The following is an 18,113-nucleotide window of genomic DNA, read 5'->3' as shown; positions in this document are numbered from 1 at the left end:
CTCTCTCTCTCTCTCTCTCTCTCTCTCTCTCTCTCTCTCTCTCTCGGAGCCTGGCCAGATTCTTCCTGTCCCTGGATTACTGGTCTGTGTGTTGACCCTGCTGTGCACTCTCCAGCTTCATCATAGTCCTTATGATTCGGTTCCGTAATTGCTACATTGTTTGTGCGCCCCACCTGACTGAAAGCCGTGATTGCAAATACCCTGTTTGTCTTGCTCATCCCTGGGTCACCAGTACCTGCACATTGTGCACATCAAACATATATGGAATTACCTAAAAGCCTTACATTTTTCTTGCTGTGAGTGAAATCTGTCCTGGTTCTGAGCCTGACACTCGTCACAGCCTGGTCCCGAGGCCCTGTGTGCCTCCACATGTCACTCTGCTGCAGCCCCAGAGCTTCCCTCAGTGCTGATCATGCACTTGGGCTTTCTCACTCCTGTCCTTTTGCTCAGTTCATTTGTTTGTTGGGAATTCTCCTTGAAGTCTCATTTTGCCTAGTAAGGTACTATCTGTGTTTCTGCAGACAATTAAAATGTCAAGGGGCAAGGGCGCCTGGGTGGCTCAGTTGGTTAAGCGACTGCCTTCGGCTCAGGTCGTGATCCCAGGGTCCTGGGATCGAAACCCACATCGGGCTCCCTGCTCGGTGGGAAGCCTGCTTCTCCCTCTCCCACTCCCCCTGCTTGTGTTCCCTCTCTCGCTGTCTCTCTCTCTGTCAAATAAATAAATAAAATCTTAAAAAAAAAAAAAATGTCAAGGGGTGCCTGGGTGGCTCAGTCGGTTAAACATCCGATTCTTGATTTCGGCTCAGGTCATGATCTCAGGGTTGTGGGACTGAGCCCTGTGTTGGGCTCAGCATGGAGTCCACTTGGGATTCTCTCTCCCTCTCCCTCTGCTCCCCCTGCCCCCACTTCTGCATGCATGTACGTGTGCGCTCCCTCAAATAAATAAATCTTTTAAAAAAATAATAAAAAATTTAATAAAAAGTCACTTATTCAAGTTTTTCCTGATACTTTATACCATCAAGTGGTATTTTTCCCCTCTAAATTATTCTTGTACCTTATTGCCTTATGTTATACTTACTCATTTGTATCTTCAATAACAGGATCTAGATGTCTGCAGGCCTCTAGAAGGCACCCAGTAAATGTGTTTCGATAACTGTCATTCACCGGTTGATTATTCACTGGGCCATTTCTCATGTCTTGGACTGTTAAACTGTCCATGTTGACTGTATGTTAGTAGTCTGAACAGGACAAACTGAGAATTTCCTAATTTTGCTACATATCGGATGACTAAGAAATATTTCCAGAGGAGATTTATAGTTACTGCCCTGAATTAAATTGACATTCATAGGTGGTCCTGGTCGGTGAACTTGCAGGGTCTGTATCTTTTCACCTTTGTCTGCTCAGTACCTGAGTATATTGGCACATCGCTGACAGTCACAGTTGCTGACTTGAGTCTCCATCTCCTCCATAAAATTGTCCCTCCCTACCCCCTTCACTCTTAAGTAGTACTAAAGGAATACTGTATATGACTGAAAATAAAGTGAGCTTGAATGTAAAGGGTTTTCCCTTATTTGCCTGATTAAAGATACCATGTTGTTGTTGTTGTTTTTGCCAGCTGGCAGATATCAACTCTTAGACATGGATGTCACATGGGTAATATGTCTTTACATTTTTTACCAATTTAATTCAACATATTTAAAATCCTATAGAATTTACAATAAAATATTAATTTAGAAATGTTGCCTTTTTCCAAGCTTATTTTATAAAAGTTTTCCTTATATTTTTCATACATGTCTTCAACATCAGTGTCCCCTCATGACCAGAGACTCCTTTGCGTCATCTGACACAGTTTGAGGGCACATTATGTTTACTTCCATCTAGATGGAGAGTTAATGCCTGTGAAATCTGAATATGGTCCTATAGCATTGGAAAATTTTGTCCTACGCCACCAGATCCCATTAATACAACGTTAGGACAGGACTCAGTTTCATTTTCATTTCATTCATTTCCCTTGAATTTTTTTTTTTTTTTTTTTTAAGATTTTATTTATTTATTTGACAGAGAGAGAGACAGCGAGAGCAGTAACACAAGCAGGGGGAATGGGAGAGGGAGAAGCAGGCTTCCTGCCGAGCAGGGAGCCCGATGTGGGACTCGATCCCAGGACCCTGGGATCATGACCTGAGCCGAAGGCAGACGCTTAACGACTGAGCCACCCAGGCGCCCTCCCTTGAATGTTTTTAATCATATCACATCAGAATAAGATATTTAGAATTCAATTAATTTAAATACAATTAGTTTGAAGTAGTATTTCAAATAATGAATTTTCTTTAATACTCTTTTTTTTTCTCTTAAAAGATTCCAGCAGAGGGAACTTTGTCCAAAAAGTTGGCAGCAATAAAGTAAGTTTATAATTACAGAAATGGAGTAGTTTAAAACTCTATTTCATTTTGGTTAAAAGTTGAGATCATGTTTTCATGGATTTTTATATTTGGGTAAGACATCATACGTGACCATTTTCTTATGTTTGTAATAGCATGTAAACTTGTCAGATGTTTGTCTTTAAGCCTTAACAAAAATAGTAGAGTCACAGAAAGTATCATAAAATAACTAAGTAGAAAATGTGTCATGAGAAATTTCAAGGATGTTTAATCGAGCATAGTGTTTGGAAGAGAATAAGAAAGTTTTGTGCTTAGATATTCTAGTGTAAATCTTAAATACCATATTTTATCAATTCTAAGGCACACATTTTCCCATATCTTAACATTTTGATGTCAGGATGCACCTGAAGATCAGGATGCCCCCCATAGTTGCCATTGGCTGGTCAGGTTTTTCCAGAGAGGATTCAAGTTTGCTTCAGTCACCTGGGGGATGCTACCAGCCCAATACCACTTCAAGCTCTCTGAAGGTTTGGGGACCATGCTGGTAGTGTGGCTTTGTGGTTCATATTCTCGGGATTTTCCCCTACCCTCCTATCCAACTGGTGCCAAGGATGAGACATTCATGTTTCTTTACTCTTCTTTATTTCTCATTAATCTTAAAAATTGAAATATAATTGACATATAACATGTAAGTTTAAAGTGTACAACCTTTTGGGCGCCTGGGTGGCTCAGTTGGTTAAGCGACTGCCTTCGGCTCAGGTCATGATCCTGGAGTCCCGGGATCGAGTCCCGCATCGGGCTCCCTGCTCGGCAGGGAGTCTGCTTCTCCCTCTGACCCTCCTCCCTCTCATGCTCTCTGTCTCTCATTCTCTCTGTCTCAAATAAATAAATAAAATCTTTAAAAAAAAATAAATAAATAAATAAAAAATAAAGTGTACAACCTTTATTTCTCATTTACTTTCAGTTCTATGCAGGGTTTCCTATTAATCTCTAATGTTGGTTTTTTTTCCTAACTAGGACATGAAATAATAGATTTTACAAGGAGGTGTATATATTAGATACAGTTATATTAATAGGTATACAGATTACATCTCTATATAGATATAGTTATATTAGATAAAATATAATAATATACTTTGGGGGTGCCTGGGTGGCTCAGTCAGTTAAGCGTCCAACTCTTGATCTTAGCTCAGGTCTTGATCTCAGGGTTGTGAGTTCGAGCCCTGTGTTGGGCTCTACACTGGGCATGGAGGCTACTTAAAAAAAAAAAAGTGTATGGAATGGAAAGTTTCTCTCCTAGACCTTTTTCCCTAGTCAGCCAATTTCCTGCCCTAGGCAGCTGCTATTTTTACTTTTTTGTATAACCTCCTAGAGACATTTTATGCATTTACAAGTTGATACACAAATATATACGTTCTCCCCACATGTAACTTTTGATGCGGTGGTATTCAACATGTGTACTCCACATTTCCTTTTTTCCACTTACTATAAACTGGAGATCTGTTTATCAGTGTAAAAATTGCTTCCCTATTCTTTTTCAGAGCATCTCAGTGTTCTGTAAGGTATACGATAACTTGTATCAACAAACTCTCTACTCATGGATATTGAGCCGTTTTTCCAGTCTTTTGGCCATTAACAAATAATGCTTGAGTGAATAACCTTGTTCGTGTGTAATTTTGTACATGTGAGAATTACCTGTAGGATAAACTTCTAGTAGTGGAATTGTTTGGTTAAAAGGGTATTTGCATTTGTAATTTTGACTACTATCCCAGAGATGGTAGCCTATGTGTATTCCTACACCTTTACAAATGTATGTTTTTGAGCTTTTCAATGATAGTGAAAAATGATATTTGTAATTTCCATTTCTCTCATGAGTGAGCATCTTTTCATATATTCAGGAGTCTTTTGTGCTTCCTTTTATCTGAATTATTACTATCATTTGCCCAGTTTTTTGTTGTTGAATTGTTTCTCATTGATCTGTGGGATGTTAAGGAAATTAGCTTTAGTGATTTGAGTTAGCAAATATTTTTCCTTATTTTCAGTTGCTTTTTTGCTTGGAGGATTTTGCCATGTAAAACTTACTTTGCTTTTTCATATAGTCAATTCTTTTAGCCTTGTTTCTACTTTATTAAGGTATAACTTACGTTCAATAAACTGCATATATTTGAAATGTAAAATTTTATGATTTTAGCATATGTACATACTCATGAACATACTGAATACTGGGGACCTGGGTGGCTCAGTCAGTTGAGTGGCTGCCTTTGGCTTGGGTCGTGATCCCAGGGTCCTGGGATTGAGCCCTGCATCAGGCTCCTTGCTTAGTGGGGAATCTGCTTCTTCCTCTGCCCCTCCCCTCTACTCATGCTCTCTCTCTCTCTCTCAAATAAATAAATAAAATCTTAAAGATACTGAATACTTCATCACTCTGGGTATCATCACCCCCCCCCCGTCCCCAAGCAACCACTGACCTGCTCCCTGTCTCTGTTGGTGTGCATTTTCTAGAATTTTATGTAAATGGACTCATCATGCAGGAGTTGCTCTGTTAGCTACTTTTTTTGCTCAGCATGATGATTTTGAGATTTGCTCATAGTGTTGGCTGTTCAGTGGCTTGTTTTTTGTTGTTTTTTTTTTTATTGCCCAGTAGTAGTCCATGGTGTGGCTGTACCAAAATGTGTTCATCTATTGACCAGTTTGATGAATATTCAGGTTATTTCTGGGTTGGGGTTATCACGAATAAAGGTTCTAAAAACATTGGTGTACAAATTATTTTTCTTGCTAAAGTATCTGGAGGTGTGGGATTGCTGGGTCTTGTGGTGGGTAGATGTCAATTTTCTAAGAAGATGCCAAATTAATTTCCAAAGTGGTCGCATCATTTTATATTCCACCAGCTGTGTGAGAACTCCAGTTGCTTCAAATCCTCACCAACACTTGATGTTGTCATTTAATTTTAGCCATTCAAAAGGTTTGTCATGTGGTTTCAGTTTCTGTTTTGCTGATAAGTAAAGATATCGAGTGTCTTTTCACTTGCTTATTGGATATTTGTATCTGTTCTTTGGAGAAGAAGTGTCAGGTCAGAAATTTTGCCTATTTTCTGGTGGCTTGTCTTTTTTTTTTTTTTTTTTTTTTTAGAGAGAGTGGGGGTGGGCAGAGGGAAAGGGAGACAAAGAATCTTAAGCAGGCTCCACGTGTGGAGCCCGATATGGGGCTCAATTTCACAACCCTGAGATCATGACCTGAGCGGAAATCAAGAGTCGACGCTTAACCGACTGAGCCACCCAGGAGCCCTGGCTTATTATTGAGTTGTGTAGAGTTCTTTATTGTGGATGTAAGACCTTTTTCTGATATATATGTTTTGGATATTTTGCCCCAGTCTGTGACTAACTTATTTAAAGGTGTCTTTTGAAGAGCAAAAGTTTTAAATTTTATTGAAGATCCAATGTAGAGAGTGCTTTTTTTTTTGGTGGTGGTCTGGTCAAGGGCAGTGGGGTTTCTTCTGTCCTGGTTCAGCCTCAGATGAACCTGGTTCATGGTTTCTTCTGGCCTGGTTCAGGCCCTGTCTATCTGTGTATCCGTGCACCCAACCGGCCCTCCCTCCCATGGCAGCCACACTCTGCCTTGTGCCTTTGGTGGGTCTTGTGCTGGAGAACATTTCCTACTCCTTGCCCTGTGATAGGAGGCCTCCCTTCCTCTGGCCACAAGGGTATTCCCTGTGCCCTGGGGGTAACAGACTTTGCTGTCTCTGCCCCAGCAGCTTAGCCCTCTCTGTAGGGAGAAGAATCCAGGTGGGGCTTTGTGGCCTTCCCACACTAGCCTTGGCCCTTCTCTTCTCCAGCGCACACCCCCACGGATGCTTTTGGGTTCACGCCTGACCTCAGTCATTCCCAGGGACCCCGGCAGAGGTCAGTGGAGCAGAGCCTGCTAGTGGGTGTGCACCCCCGTGTTGGCGGCCTCTAGAGATTGCATTTCAGGCTAGCCCACACTAGGCTTTAGCAATTTTTTAAGTCCTAGCTGAAATCGGTTCAGCTGGCTTGTCTGGCACCCGTCCTGTGAGCCAGAGCTGCCTGCTGTCTCCTCCAATGGGCCTGTCTTTGCCTAGGTTTCAGGCTGCTTGGTTTCCCTTCGTCTTCAGCTCTGGGGGCTTCAGCAAAAGTTAGTGTTGTAGGGGCGCCTGGGTGGCTCAGTTGGTTAAGCGACTGCCTTCGGCTCAGGTCATGATCCTGGAGTCCCGGGATCGAGTCCCACATCGGGCTCCCTGCTCGGCAGGGAGTCTGCTTCTCCCTCTGACCCTCCTCCCTTTCATGCTGTCTCTCATTCTCTCTGTCTCAAATAAAGAAATAAAATCTTAAAAAAAAAAAAAAAAGTGTTGTAGGCTGTCCGGCTTCTTACTGTTTAGGGTGGGAATGATGCTATTCCTGGCTTTCTACCTTCTAGGTAGAACTCTAGATATCATTAGTGTTTTTAAATCATCCATCAAGCTTGATACAAAACATGTTCTTGCCACAAGAAAGGAGCAGCACTGCATTCTTGACCTCTTCATTCCCTGTGCCAAGCAAGGGTCTTTGATCGTCAAGTAACAGAGTACATTTAAGAGTCTTTATTTTTTTTTTTTAAAGTTTTTATTTATTTATTTGACACAGAGAGAGATAGAGAGAGAGAACACGCACAAGTAGGCAGAGAGGGAGAAGCAGGCTCCCCACTGAGCAGGGAGCCTGATGCGGGGCTCGATCCCAGGACCCTGGGATCATGAACTGAGCCAAAGGCAGCCGCTTAACCAACTGAGCCACCCAGGTGCCACCAATTAAGAGTTTTTAAAGTCACTTTCCATTTAGTTTGTCTTGGGGTTTGTCATAGCCCATGTGGGCTGCTATAACAAAATGCCGCAGACTAGATGGCTTTTACAAACAATAGAAATTTCTCAGTTTCAGAGGCTGGGAAGTCAGAGAATGGGATGCCAGCATGGTTGCATTCTGGTGAGGGTCAGCTTCCTGACTCATAGCCAGGGCCTTCTCACTGTGCCCTCACATTTTATAGGTTAAACAGTAAGATAAAAAAGGGGCTAGGAGCTCTGTGGGGTCTTTTTAAGAGCCTTGTTCCTGTTCATGAGGACTCCACCCTCATGACCTCAGCTACGCCCAAAGGCCTCACCTTCTATTACCATAACATTGGGCATTAAATGGATTTCAACATATGAGTTTGGGGAGGATGCAAACATTACAACACTAGGATCGCCCTAGGACGTGCTGATGAGGATGTTTTCGGCAGCTCTGTGTTGCAGGACCCGAGGAGGGGCTCTCTCGAGTCAACTAGGCTTGTTTTAAGTCCTAGGCTGGCCACTCCTTGCCTTGTGGTCATGGCACTCAGCTTCCTTATCCATAAAATCAGGAAAGTAATACCCATGTCAGAGATGTGAGATTAAATAAAATACAGAAAATGTCTAACATGGTGCCAGTATTATATTAGGCATTCAATAAACCATACCTGGTTTTATCAATATAAAACTATCAGATAGTGTAGCATATAATTATAGAACGCCATGAGAAATGCCCTGACGTTTCCTAGTATCTTTTTTGATGGTACTCATTTGTTTATTAGCATTTTTGCTACTTCAAAGACGATAGGTTCATGTCTTCAGAGAAGAATCTGTGGTCATTACTAGGCTCTTTTTGATGATTGTTCACATCTAAATTACATGACCATTTTTGCAAACCTAGTGAATTAGTGGGTGTAGGCATTGAGCAGCAATAGCTGCAGTCATTAAAAAAGAGTGAAAACCAGGGGCACCTGGGTGGCTCAGTTGGTTAAGCGGCTGCCTTCGGCTCAGGTCATGATCCCAGGGTCCTGGGATCGAGCCCCGCATCGGCTCCCTGCTCAGCGGGGAGCCTCCTTCTCCCTGTTCCTCTGCCTGCCTCTCTGCCTACTTGTGCGCTCTCTCTCTCTCTCTCTCTGTGTCAAATAAATAAAAACTTAAAAAAAAAAAAAAAGTGAAAACCAGTCATAGCATGCTTCCTATTGAAAATACAGCACTACCTCCAGTCCTGACAAAGGAGTCCAGTCTGTGTCCTATCACACCTCTGGGTCTGGCTGCCAATTTGCCAAGAAAATAGGGAGGACAGAGGTACACGTTGAACTATACTGTGGGCTTGCACTCCACGAAGTCCAGGCTTTGGAATATTTGATAGGTTGAACAGTAAGGTAGAGAGAGAAAAGGAGAATCCTGCAGGGGTGCCTAGGTGGCTCAGTCGGTTGAGTGTCTGACTCTGGTTTTGGCTCAGGTCATGACCTCTGGGCCCTGGGATCGAGCCCCATGTCGGGCTCCCCACTCAGTAGGGAGTCTGCTCTCCCTCTGCCCCTCCTCCTGCTCCTCTTTCTGTCTCTCTCTCAAATAAATAAAAATAAAGTAAAAAGGAATACACATTTGAATGACAAAACCGTGCAGACATGCAAGGAAATGGTTTCTGTAAAAGGGGGGGTGGTGGTTACCTTTGGAGGAGGGGAGGCACAGACAGAGGCTTTGGGGTGGGCAATGACTGCAAGGGTATTGGGCTTTAATATTTCTCTAAGCTGTACAGTTTTGGGTAGCTTTTATTTTACAGTAAAAAGGACAAATCAAGTTGGCTGTCACATCTACTTATATGTGTGTTTAGGTACAGAGCTCCAGCTAAGATTCTCGTTTCTAGCCTTGTAGCATGGCACGGAGGTCCTGCTTGCTCTTTCATAGTGATCGATGACTAATACGGCACAGGCGACATGTAAAAAGTTGTGTGTTATTTTTTGAGTTGTTACTAAAGGTTTATTAAAAGAGATGAAGCTTCCCCCAGGAATTCTTGTCGTATGTGTTGATTGAGAGTGAGTAGGGAACAAGCTGTATTGTTTCAGTGACTTTGAGATTAACAGATTTTATATTGTCTTTTTTTGTTGTTGTATAGACGTAAAATTCATCCTGATCAGAAAAATATTAATGCTTATGTTGTGTTTAAGGACGAGAGCGCTGCTACAAAAGCATTGAAAAGGTAATTTTACTTATTTGAGATTTGGACAGAATGATTGTATTTAAGTATATATGAGTACATGCTTTATTCTTTGGTTTGACTTTAGACTGAATATTTACAGTTAATATTTGGTGCTCATTTTTAACAGCCATCTTCCCCCTTCGTATTTGTAATACAGAAATGGTGCCCAAATTGCAGATGGATTTCGTATTAGAGTTGATCTTGCATCTGAGACTTCATCTGTAAGTAGTACTTGAGTTGTTTAAAGAACTTAACTAGAGTCTCAGAGAGAGAAACATTTTCTTCTGAGCTTTTGCTAGGAGAGGAGTGGAATCAGCAGTGAATGTGAGGGAAGCAGAGGAGGAGACACTTTTGCCCTGTGTGGTCACAGTGTTGGTGCCCAGAGTGGTACAAGGACCTTAGCCAACAGCTTCTGGGAACACGGTTCTCCCACCCCAACCCCTAGATCAAGTAATCAGAGAGAGGTAGCCTGCAAAGGATGTTGGAGATCCATCAGGGCCAGTACCTTATTTCATATACTGAGATCGAGAAAGTTCAGTTGCTCTTTAAACAGGTTTTGGGTCCCTACCTGTGTCAGGCATGCAGTGCCGAGATATATATAGTCTCAGTTCTCTAGAGGTTCACGGTATAAAGGTGAAGACAGACAGATGGGCTGGTTGTGACACTATTTTATGACAAATACACAGGATGCTTTGTCAGCTTAGGAATGGGACACTTGACTTGGGGACGTGCCAGCAAGAAGAGACTTCTTGGGAGGGCTTCCAGGAGAATAGGTGCTCTGTCAGACTTGAAAGATGAGTCAGTGTTACCTAGGCCAAAGAAATTTTAAACAGTATATGTGGTGGGGGCCAAAACTTAATTTGCTTAGGGAACAGCAAGAGCTTGATACAATTATGAGCAGGTGGAGTGTGAGGAGGAGCGGCAGTTAAGAGTTGCTGTTGGAGAAATAGGAGAGGCCAAATCATGAAGACTGTGGTCTGCCATGTTGAGGAGGCTGGATTTTGTCCAGGAGCAATCCCACAGGTTTAAATGCAGGAAATTTGCAGTTTACAAAGGTCTCTCACAGTGGATGAAGGCTGCGTTATAAGAGTTCACCACAGAATCAGAGTTGGGTGTCAGAGTGACCTAGTTGAGAAATGACCAAGGCCTGGTAAACCTCTTTGGCTTTTATCATTGACCCATCCTGAGGGCCAGATCTGTCTGCTGCCTGTGTTATTTAAAGTCTTATTAGCACACAGCCATACCCATTAGGTTAGGTGTTAATGTGCCATGATGGGCAGAGGGGGGGGTAGTTAGAACATGGCCGGCAAAGCCTAACATACTTGCTGTCTGGCCCGGTACAGAGAGAGTTTGCCCATCTAGCATGCCCTTCTTGAGCACGGCCATGTGTTAAGAGCTAGCTATGAACAAAAAACTACTTCCTCTGGTGCTTACTCACTTTCAGGGAGGAAGACGGAAGAAACAATCAAACAGGGGACTGGTGTGTAGTCAGATCAGGAGATGGAGACCCGTCAGATACGGCGGGTAAGGGAAAGAGTGGATTTTAGGATGACTTCCATTTTCTGCTCCAGTGATTTTTATTAACCCTCTTTATGTTTCAGAGGGACAAGAGATCAGTGTTTGTGGGGAATCTCCCATACAGTAAGTTTGTTTAAATGAATAAAGTACCCATTTATCATTAAAATAACAGGAAAGGGGCGCCTGGGTGGCTCAGATGGTTGGGCGTCTGTCTTCGGCTCAGGTCATGATCCCAGAGTCCTGGGATCAAGCCCTGCGTCGGGCTCCCTGCTTGGTGGGGAGCCTGCTTCTCCCTCACCCTCCTACTGTTCCCCCAGCTTGTGCTCTCTTTGTCAAATAAATAAAAATAAAATCTTAAACAAAAATAAATAACAGGAAAATAACAACTGAGTAGTAACTTAATGTTTTGCTTTAAGACTAACATGAAAAAGCATAGAATGTTAACTTGACTAATTTTCGTGGGGCTTGCTCTATTAACTATATTATATTAATTTGCTGTATTATTTAACATCTCCAGCTTTTTCTAAGGCGATCTTGTCCTTACTTAACCTTGGTTGAATTTGTTTTTAGAAGTTGAAGAATCTGTGGTTGAGGAGCATTTTTTGGATTGTGGGAGTATTGTAGCAGTAAGGATTGTGAGAGACCGAGCTACTGGAATTGGCAGAGGGTTCGGCTATGTGCTCTTTGAGGTATGGGAGACTAGTGCATTGTCACTGTCCTCTGAAATGTGCTGGACAGGCTGTCACTGCTCTTTCATCACTCAGACAAAATTGTCACCGTCACCTTCAAATTCCATCTTCAGAAACCTAAACTCCTACCCTGCCATAATAGAGTATTGTTCCTGTAATTGCACCTCACCAAAAGCCATGCTAGTTCCCTTTTTCTCCATATTAATGTCATTAAATAATGTGTTAGATATTGGACATTTAAGGTATTAAATCTCTGAATTTCCACCTTACATGAAATGGAGAAAAGAATTGACTGTTCATGCAAGCAGAAGGAAAATTTTAGTGTTTGTACAAAATTGGTTATATTTGGCTCACTATTACCCAATGTTTCATGCCTATTGCTTTAGAACATACATACTATTAGAATATACATACTACCTGATGGCACTTAAGTTTTTCTTCCCTCTACAAGCACCCATTAAAACATTTCCTTTCAGTTTTTTCTGTGTCTTTTATATAGTTGAACTTCTGTCTGTGAACATATAAACATACTTTGCAACCTGCTTTGTGTTGTTTTCTGTTGTGTAAGTATGTTCCATCAAGCGATGTAAAATAATTTATACTGTCTTTTCCCTAATGTTTCCCAAATGTTGGAAATTTGCAGTGTTCTTTTTCCCTGAATAATGAAATTGAAGTAGTTTTTTTTTTTTCTTCAAATAGTTGCCTGCAGTTTTTGATTACTTCTTTAGGATAGATTCCCAACAGGCTATTACTGACTAGGTTGAGATAATGAGGGAGCAGAAGGCAAGCTGAGGACAAAGCACAAACACCCTGCAAACCCAGCCCCCCACCTCGGCTGACTCTCAGGTGGTGGCCCACCAGGATATGTCAGAGGTTCTGGGTGTCAAAGCGACCAGAGGCATCCCTCAAATGAAAATCGCTGTTGATCACCATCCTACCTTGTCATGAAGGCAGGCCAGCTGTAAAAGGCCCTGTAGGAGATACTGGCGTCCCCCTGCTTCCCCCCTGCATCCTAGGCTATAGATGGGTGCCTAGTGTATGGACTGAGTTTGCCTCGCTGTGAAGGCCATGAGGAACCCGCCATTTTTCACCCATGGAAAACACTAGAAAACCAATTTTACAAGGTGGAAATTACCCAGTTTTGTGATTTAAGTAGTTAGTAGAGGACATTGACAGAAAACAGTAAAGATTGAAATCCATCATGATCTAAGTGACATTCCAACACATACAGTCTTTACAGCCAACTTCTCTAGGAAACCCGTCCCCAGTTGGGTTTTAATTCAGTCGGGTACTGGTTTCGGCCAGCTCCCAGTGGAGGTCTCCTGGCCTGAAGTAGCTAGACCAGAGATGTGGAGGGGTTCACATTAGACCAATGAGGAGGAAACCTCACACTGGGAGTCTTAAGATTGGTAGCTGTGCTAGTCACTTAGGTGGCTGTTCCGTGCCCAAAACAGAGGACTTTGTATGAGGACAGGAATAAAGAGACGGCATCAGGTTTCTGGGTCTTCTTACCATTCCAGCCAGGGTACTAACTTCTAGCCAAAAGGCAGGGCTTTCTCCTCCCGGTAGAGTAGCCACGGGCTAGAGGATTGCAGCCTGAACAAACAGCATGAGAGTGTTCCAGTAAGACCGTACTCCTTTAAAACCCCTGAAACGAGAGTAAAGGAAGAGAAGAGAAATTACTCACCAAGTTTGCTCTGAAGCTCGGGAGTCCAGATGAAAAAACTAAGCCCCACGTTGGCAGCCAAATGACGTAGTTTTTGGAGTGTTGGTGTTGGGGTCAGGAGCCGATGACCAAGGAAGAATTCTTGAGATGTCTTTGGTGCAGAAAGGTGATTGTATGAAAGCATGGGACAGGAAGTCTGAAAGGGCTGCATTGTAAGTGTGAGGGGTGGCTGATTATATCCTTGAGAGTTAAGGGAGTTAAGGACAAAGGGAGGTGTCCAAAAGGACACTAAAGAAGACTCCCAGGATCCTGGAGTCCTGGCTATTGTTAAGCTAAGGCAATTTGTTTTTCCCTCCAGTGAGGCATTACCATAAAGATAGTTGAGAGTTCCCTGGAGTCCATTCTGGAGGAATGTTTTACTTTGCCTATCTCAAGTATTTGTCAATAGGCTGCAGGTTATAAAAAAATTTAATTTTATTTACATTCCTTTCTGCCTCTGTTTCCCACATCACTGTGGAGGGGAGGGTGATGTTAGGGCTCTGGGAAATTGAGCCCATGGGTCTCTGGAAATTAGGCTATTGATAAGAATGCTTTTTATCTTGTAAATAAGACCTTTGTAAACTGATGGACATTCATGTCCTGCAGGACTGTGATCTCAGTCAGTTAACCATTTGTTTTTCCCTTCCCTTAGTTTTTTTTTTTAATTTTTTAAAATTTTATTCTTTTTTATTATGTTCAGTTAGCCAGCATATAGTAGTACATCATTAGTTTTTGATGTAGTGTTCAATGATTCATTAGTTGCATATAACACCCAGTGCTCATCACAACATGTGCCCTCCTTAACACCCATCACCCAGTTACCCCATTCCCCCACCCCCCTACCCTCTGTAACCCTCACTTTATTTCCTGGAGTCCAGAGTCTCATGGTTTGTCTCCCTCTTTGATTTCTTCCCGTTCAGTTTACCCTCCCTTCCCCTGTGGTCTTCCGTGCTAGAGTGAAACCATATGATAATTATCCTTCTCAGCCTGACTTATTTCTTTTTTTGTTTGTTTGTTTAAGATTTATTTATTTATTTGCGAGAGAGAGAGAGAGAGAACATGAGAGGGGGGAGGGTTGGGAGGGTCAGAGGGAGAAGCAGACTCCCTGTCAAGCAGGGAGCCCGATGCGGGACTTGATCCAGGGACGCCAGGATCGTGACCCGAGCGGAAGGCAGCCGCTTAACCAACTGAGCCACCCAGGTGCCCTCAGCCTGACTTATTTCACTTAGCATAATCCCCTCCAGTTCCATCCATGTTGATGCAAATGGTGGGTATTCATCCTTTCTGACGGCTGAGTAACATTCCATTGTATATATGAACCACATCTTTTTTATCCATTCATCTGTTAAAGGGCCTCTCGGCTCCTTCCACAGTTTGGCTATTGCGGACATTGCTGCTATGAACATTGGGGTGCATGTGCCCCATCTTTTCACTACATCTGTATCTTTGGGGTAAATACCTAGTAGTGCAATTGCTGGATCGTAGGGTAGCTCTATTTTTAACGTCTTGAGGAACCTCCATACTGTTTTCCAGAGTGGCTGCACCAGCTTGCATTCCCACCAACAATGTAAGAGGGGTCCCCTTACTCTTGCCAACTTATATTCTTGCCAACATCTGTCGTTTCCTGTCTTGTTAATTTTAGCCATTCTGACTAATGGCTAAAATTGACTGTGTGAGGTGGTATCTCATTGTGGTTTTGGTTGTATTTCCCTAATGCCAAGAGATGTTGAGCAACTTTTCATGTCTATTAGCCATTTGTGTGTCTTCTTTGGAGAAATGTCTGTTCATGTCTTCTGCCCATTTTGTGACTGGGTTATTTGTTTTTTGGGTGTTGAGTTTGATAAGTTCTTTGTAGATCTTGGATACCAGCCCTTTATCTGAAATGTAATTTGCAAATATCTTCTCCCATTCCATGGATTGCCTTCCCTTAGTTTAAGGGCAACCAGGAATGCCTGGCGAATGTCACACTTATCCCACCTGGGAGTTGGGTTGCAGAGTATCAGCTTGTGCTTTGTCCTCAGCTTGCCTTCTGTTCCCTCATCAAAGAAATATGACCATGTTTAGTAGTCTTGCTATGTTTTATTACCAGATAGCTCTTGCGAAAGGTGGTCACAGCTTTCTGTTTCCATCGTGACTGCATTGGAGTTACCTTACTGTCTCTCTGCTGTCTACTGTTACTTGATACGTTTGTGAAGTCCCTTAACAAATATCTCATGAATATTCAGGATTGTTAGCATTTAGTGGTTTTATATTGCAATAAAAGAGTAATAGAATTTGGGATCTTCACGGAGGCCTGCAAGGCATCTAGTTCAACGTCTCAGAGACTGTTCCCTTCTCTCAAGTCAACTAACACAGTGGGGCTTCTGCAGAAAGAGCCTGGGAGAGGCAAGGTTGATTGGTTTAAAAGATTGCATGTGACTAATGTCATTGGCCGAAACTTGCCTTTTACAGTGAGAAAAATGAAGCCTGTTGGGTTGTGACAGGCAGCTGAGTGCTGGGGGGCGGGGGGGCGGGAATTCTTGAGGAGCATGATGAAAACAATACCTCAAGCACGGTTGCTGAAACCCGTGGGATTGAATCTCGTGGAGGTGGAAATGGGAGGGGTTTCTGTCTATGGGCAAGCTTGAAAATTGCTCTAATCTGTTTAGGTCACAATTTTACTAGTTTCTTTGCAGAGGAATTTCTGGTGGAAATTAATATATTGATTTTTATTGCAGAATAAAGATGCTGTTCATCTTGCTCTGAAATTAAATAATTCTGAACTGATGGGAAGAAAACTCAGAGTCATGCGTTCTGTTAATAAAGAAAAATTAAAACCAAGCTCAAATCCCAGTTTGAAGAATGTCGTTAAACCTAAGCAGGGACTTAATTTTGCTTCAAAAAATGTAGGACCTTCTAAAAGTTTGTTTATTGGAGAAAAAGCTGTTATCATTAAGAAGAAAAAGAAAGGACAAAAGAAAATTGGACAAGCTAAGAAACAGAAAAAACAGAAGTAACCACCCAAAGATTATTTTGTAATGGTAATAAAAAACTGGTAATAAAAATATGGTAAACCCACGAATTGAGTTTCAGAGTTTTTTTATGGATGGTGCATGTGAAACGTGGAAACCTGTTCAGTTTATTCACATTGTAATAGCACCTTTGAAGCCTTTGTTTTAAGATGTAGGCAGATTAGTCACCAATGATTATGTGTTTCTGCTGATGGACTAGAGCAGTGTTCTCATACTTTTGATTAAGATCTGTTGTAGTAGCTTTTTTTTTTTAAGATTTTATTTATTTATTTGAGAGAGAGAATGAGATAGAGCATGAGAGTGGGGAGGGTCAGAGGGAGAAGCAGACTCCCGGCTGAGCAGGGAGCCTGACGGGACTCCAGGATCATGATCTGAGCCGAAGGCAGTTGCCCAACCAACTGAGCCACCCAGGCGCCCCTGTTGTAGTAGCTTTAACTTTACTTTGTGACCAGTACAAACACAGATAGATATATAGATATAGATATAGATGTAGATATATTTTTTTAAGATTTTATTTATTTATTTGACAGAGACACAGCGAGAGAGGGAACACAAGCAGGGGGAGTGGGAGAGGGAGAAGCAGACTCCCCGCGGAGCAGGGAGCCCGATGTGGGGCTCGATCCCAGGACCCTGGGATCATGACCTGAGCCAAAGGCAGACGCTTAACAACTGAGCCACCCAGGCGCCCCGAAACACAGATATATTTAACTGACCTGAAAGTTGCACATGACAGTACTGGTCCTTACTACACATGTTGCTTTCTGATATATGTATAGTTTTAAAGATTTTAGACTTAGGGTAAACACTTAGAATTTTAGTGGTTATGTATTAGTGTAAGTTAGTGGTTATATATTAGCGTAAGTTAGAAATATGTAATTAACACTTCACATGGTTATTTCGAGAATTACTTGGGATGAGACTAAAGTGAGTAACTTAAACTATACACACACACACACCTTAATACTGACTGGACCTAGACAGAGTCGAAATACTAATCTTTTTTTTTTTTTTTTTTTTAAGATTTTATTTATTTATTTGAGAGAGAGAGAATGAGAGAGAACACATGAGAGGGGATAGGGTCAGAGGGCAAAGCAGACTGCCCGCTGAGCAGGGAGCCTGACGCGGGACTCGATCCAGGGACTCCAGGATCATGACCTGAGCCGAAGGCAGTCGCCCAACCAACTGAGCCACCCAGGCGCTCTCGAAATACTAATCTAACACGAATCCCAATCCCTAAGAAGAAAGGGTTTTAAGCGCTGTTATATAATGGCCACTAATTTTTTTTCCCTTTCTCTTGAACTTGTGAAAAGTGGAGTTCTGGGTTTTTATTTTCTTTCATCAACCTAGTAATAAACTAACCCAAGAATATTATATGAAATGTTGCTTTGATTTCTTAACCAGTAATTAAACTTGTTACTGAAGTCCTTGGAAAACTGTGTCTCAAGCAAATTTCTACTTTTATTTCTGTTTTTTAATTTGAAAAAATATTCTCCCAGGAAAACTTGTGATTCTTAAATTAGTGTCATGCAGTAGAATGAAACAGTCCTTCAAAAAATCCCATTTAAAGGATATTTTCTGATAAAATATGGTAATTAAGTCACAAAGTATAAAGTTCAATAAGGGGAGAGAATATCATTGCATTCCCCTGGGGTTCAAGTTCATGCTATGGCTGTTGCCCATCTCACAAATCTTAACCAAGCTGCATCTGTGCGCAGGAGAAAGGGGGTGGGAGAAATCCAGGGGTGCTGATCTGAGGCAGGCAGAATCTATGATACCACGTGTATCAGGTGAATAAGGGGATT

The 18,113-nt window shown here is 42.1% G+C and overlaps 1 protein-coding gene across 1 annotated transcript in view; it reads left to right on the top strand.

Annotated features, from left to right (window-relative positions):
• RBM34 (RNA binding motif protein 34) overlaps positions 1–16,355 on the top strand; it is a 23,900-nt gene extending 7,545 nt beyond the window's left edge. The window contains exons 6-11 of the mRNA XM_035008488.1: positions 2,356–2,399; positions 9,305–9,388; positions 9,546–9,609; positions 10,990–11,029; positions 11,477–11,595; positions 16,018–16,355. Of these exons, the coding sequence (XP_034864379.1) occupies positions 2,356–2,399; positions 9,305–9,388; positions 9,546–9,609; positions 10,990–11,029; positions 11,477–11,595; positions 16,018–16,296 (630 nt within the window). The 3' untranslated portion in view covers positions 16,297–16,355. The remainder of the gene's footprint in view (positions 1–2,355; positions 2,400–9,304; positions 9,389–9,545; positions 9,610–10,989; positions 11,030–11,476; positions 11,596–16,017) is intronic.
• The last annotated feature ends 1,758 nt before the right edge of the window (positions 16,356–18,113 follow it).

Source organism: Mirounga leonina, unplaced genomic scaffold (assembly GCF_011800145.1).
Source record: "Mirounga leonina isolate KUSES-001 unplaced genomic scaffold, KU_Mleo_1.0 Mir_152, whole genome shotgun sequence".
Classification (NCBI taxonomy): Eukaryota; Metazoa; Chordata; class Mammalia; order Carnivora; family Phocidae; genus Mirounga; species Mirounga leonina.
Note: the sequence above shows the minus strand (reverse complement) of the source record. Positions and strands in the feature narration are given on the sequence as shown.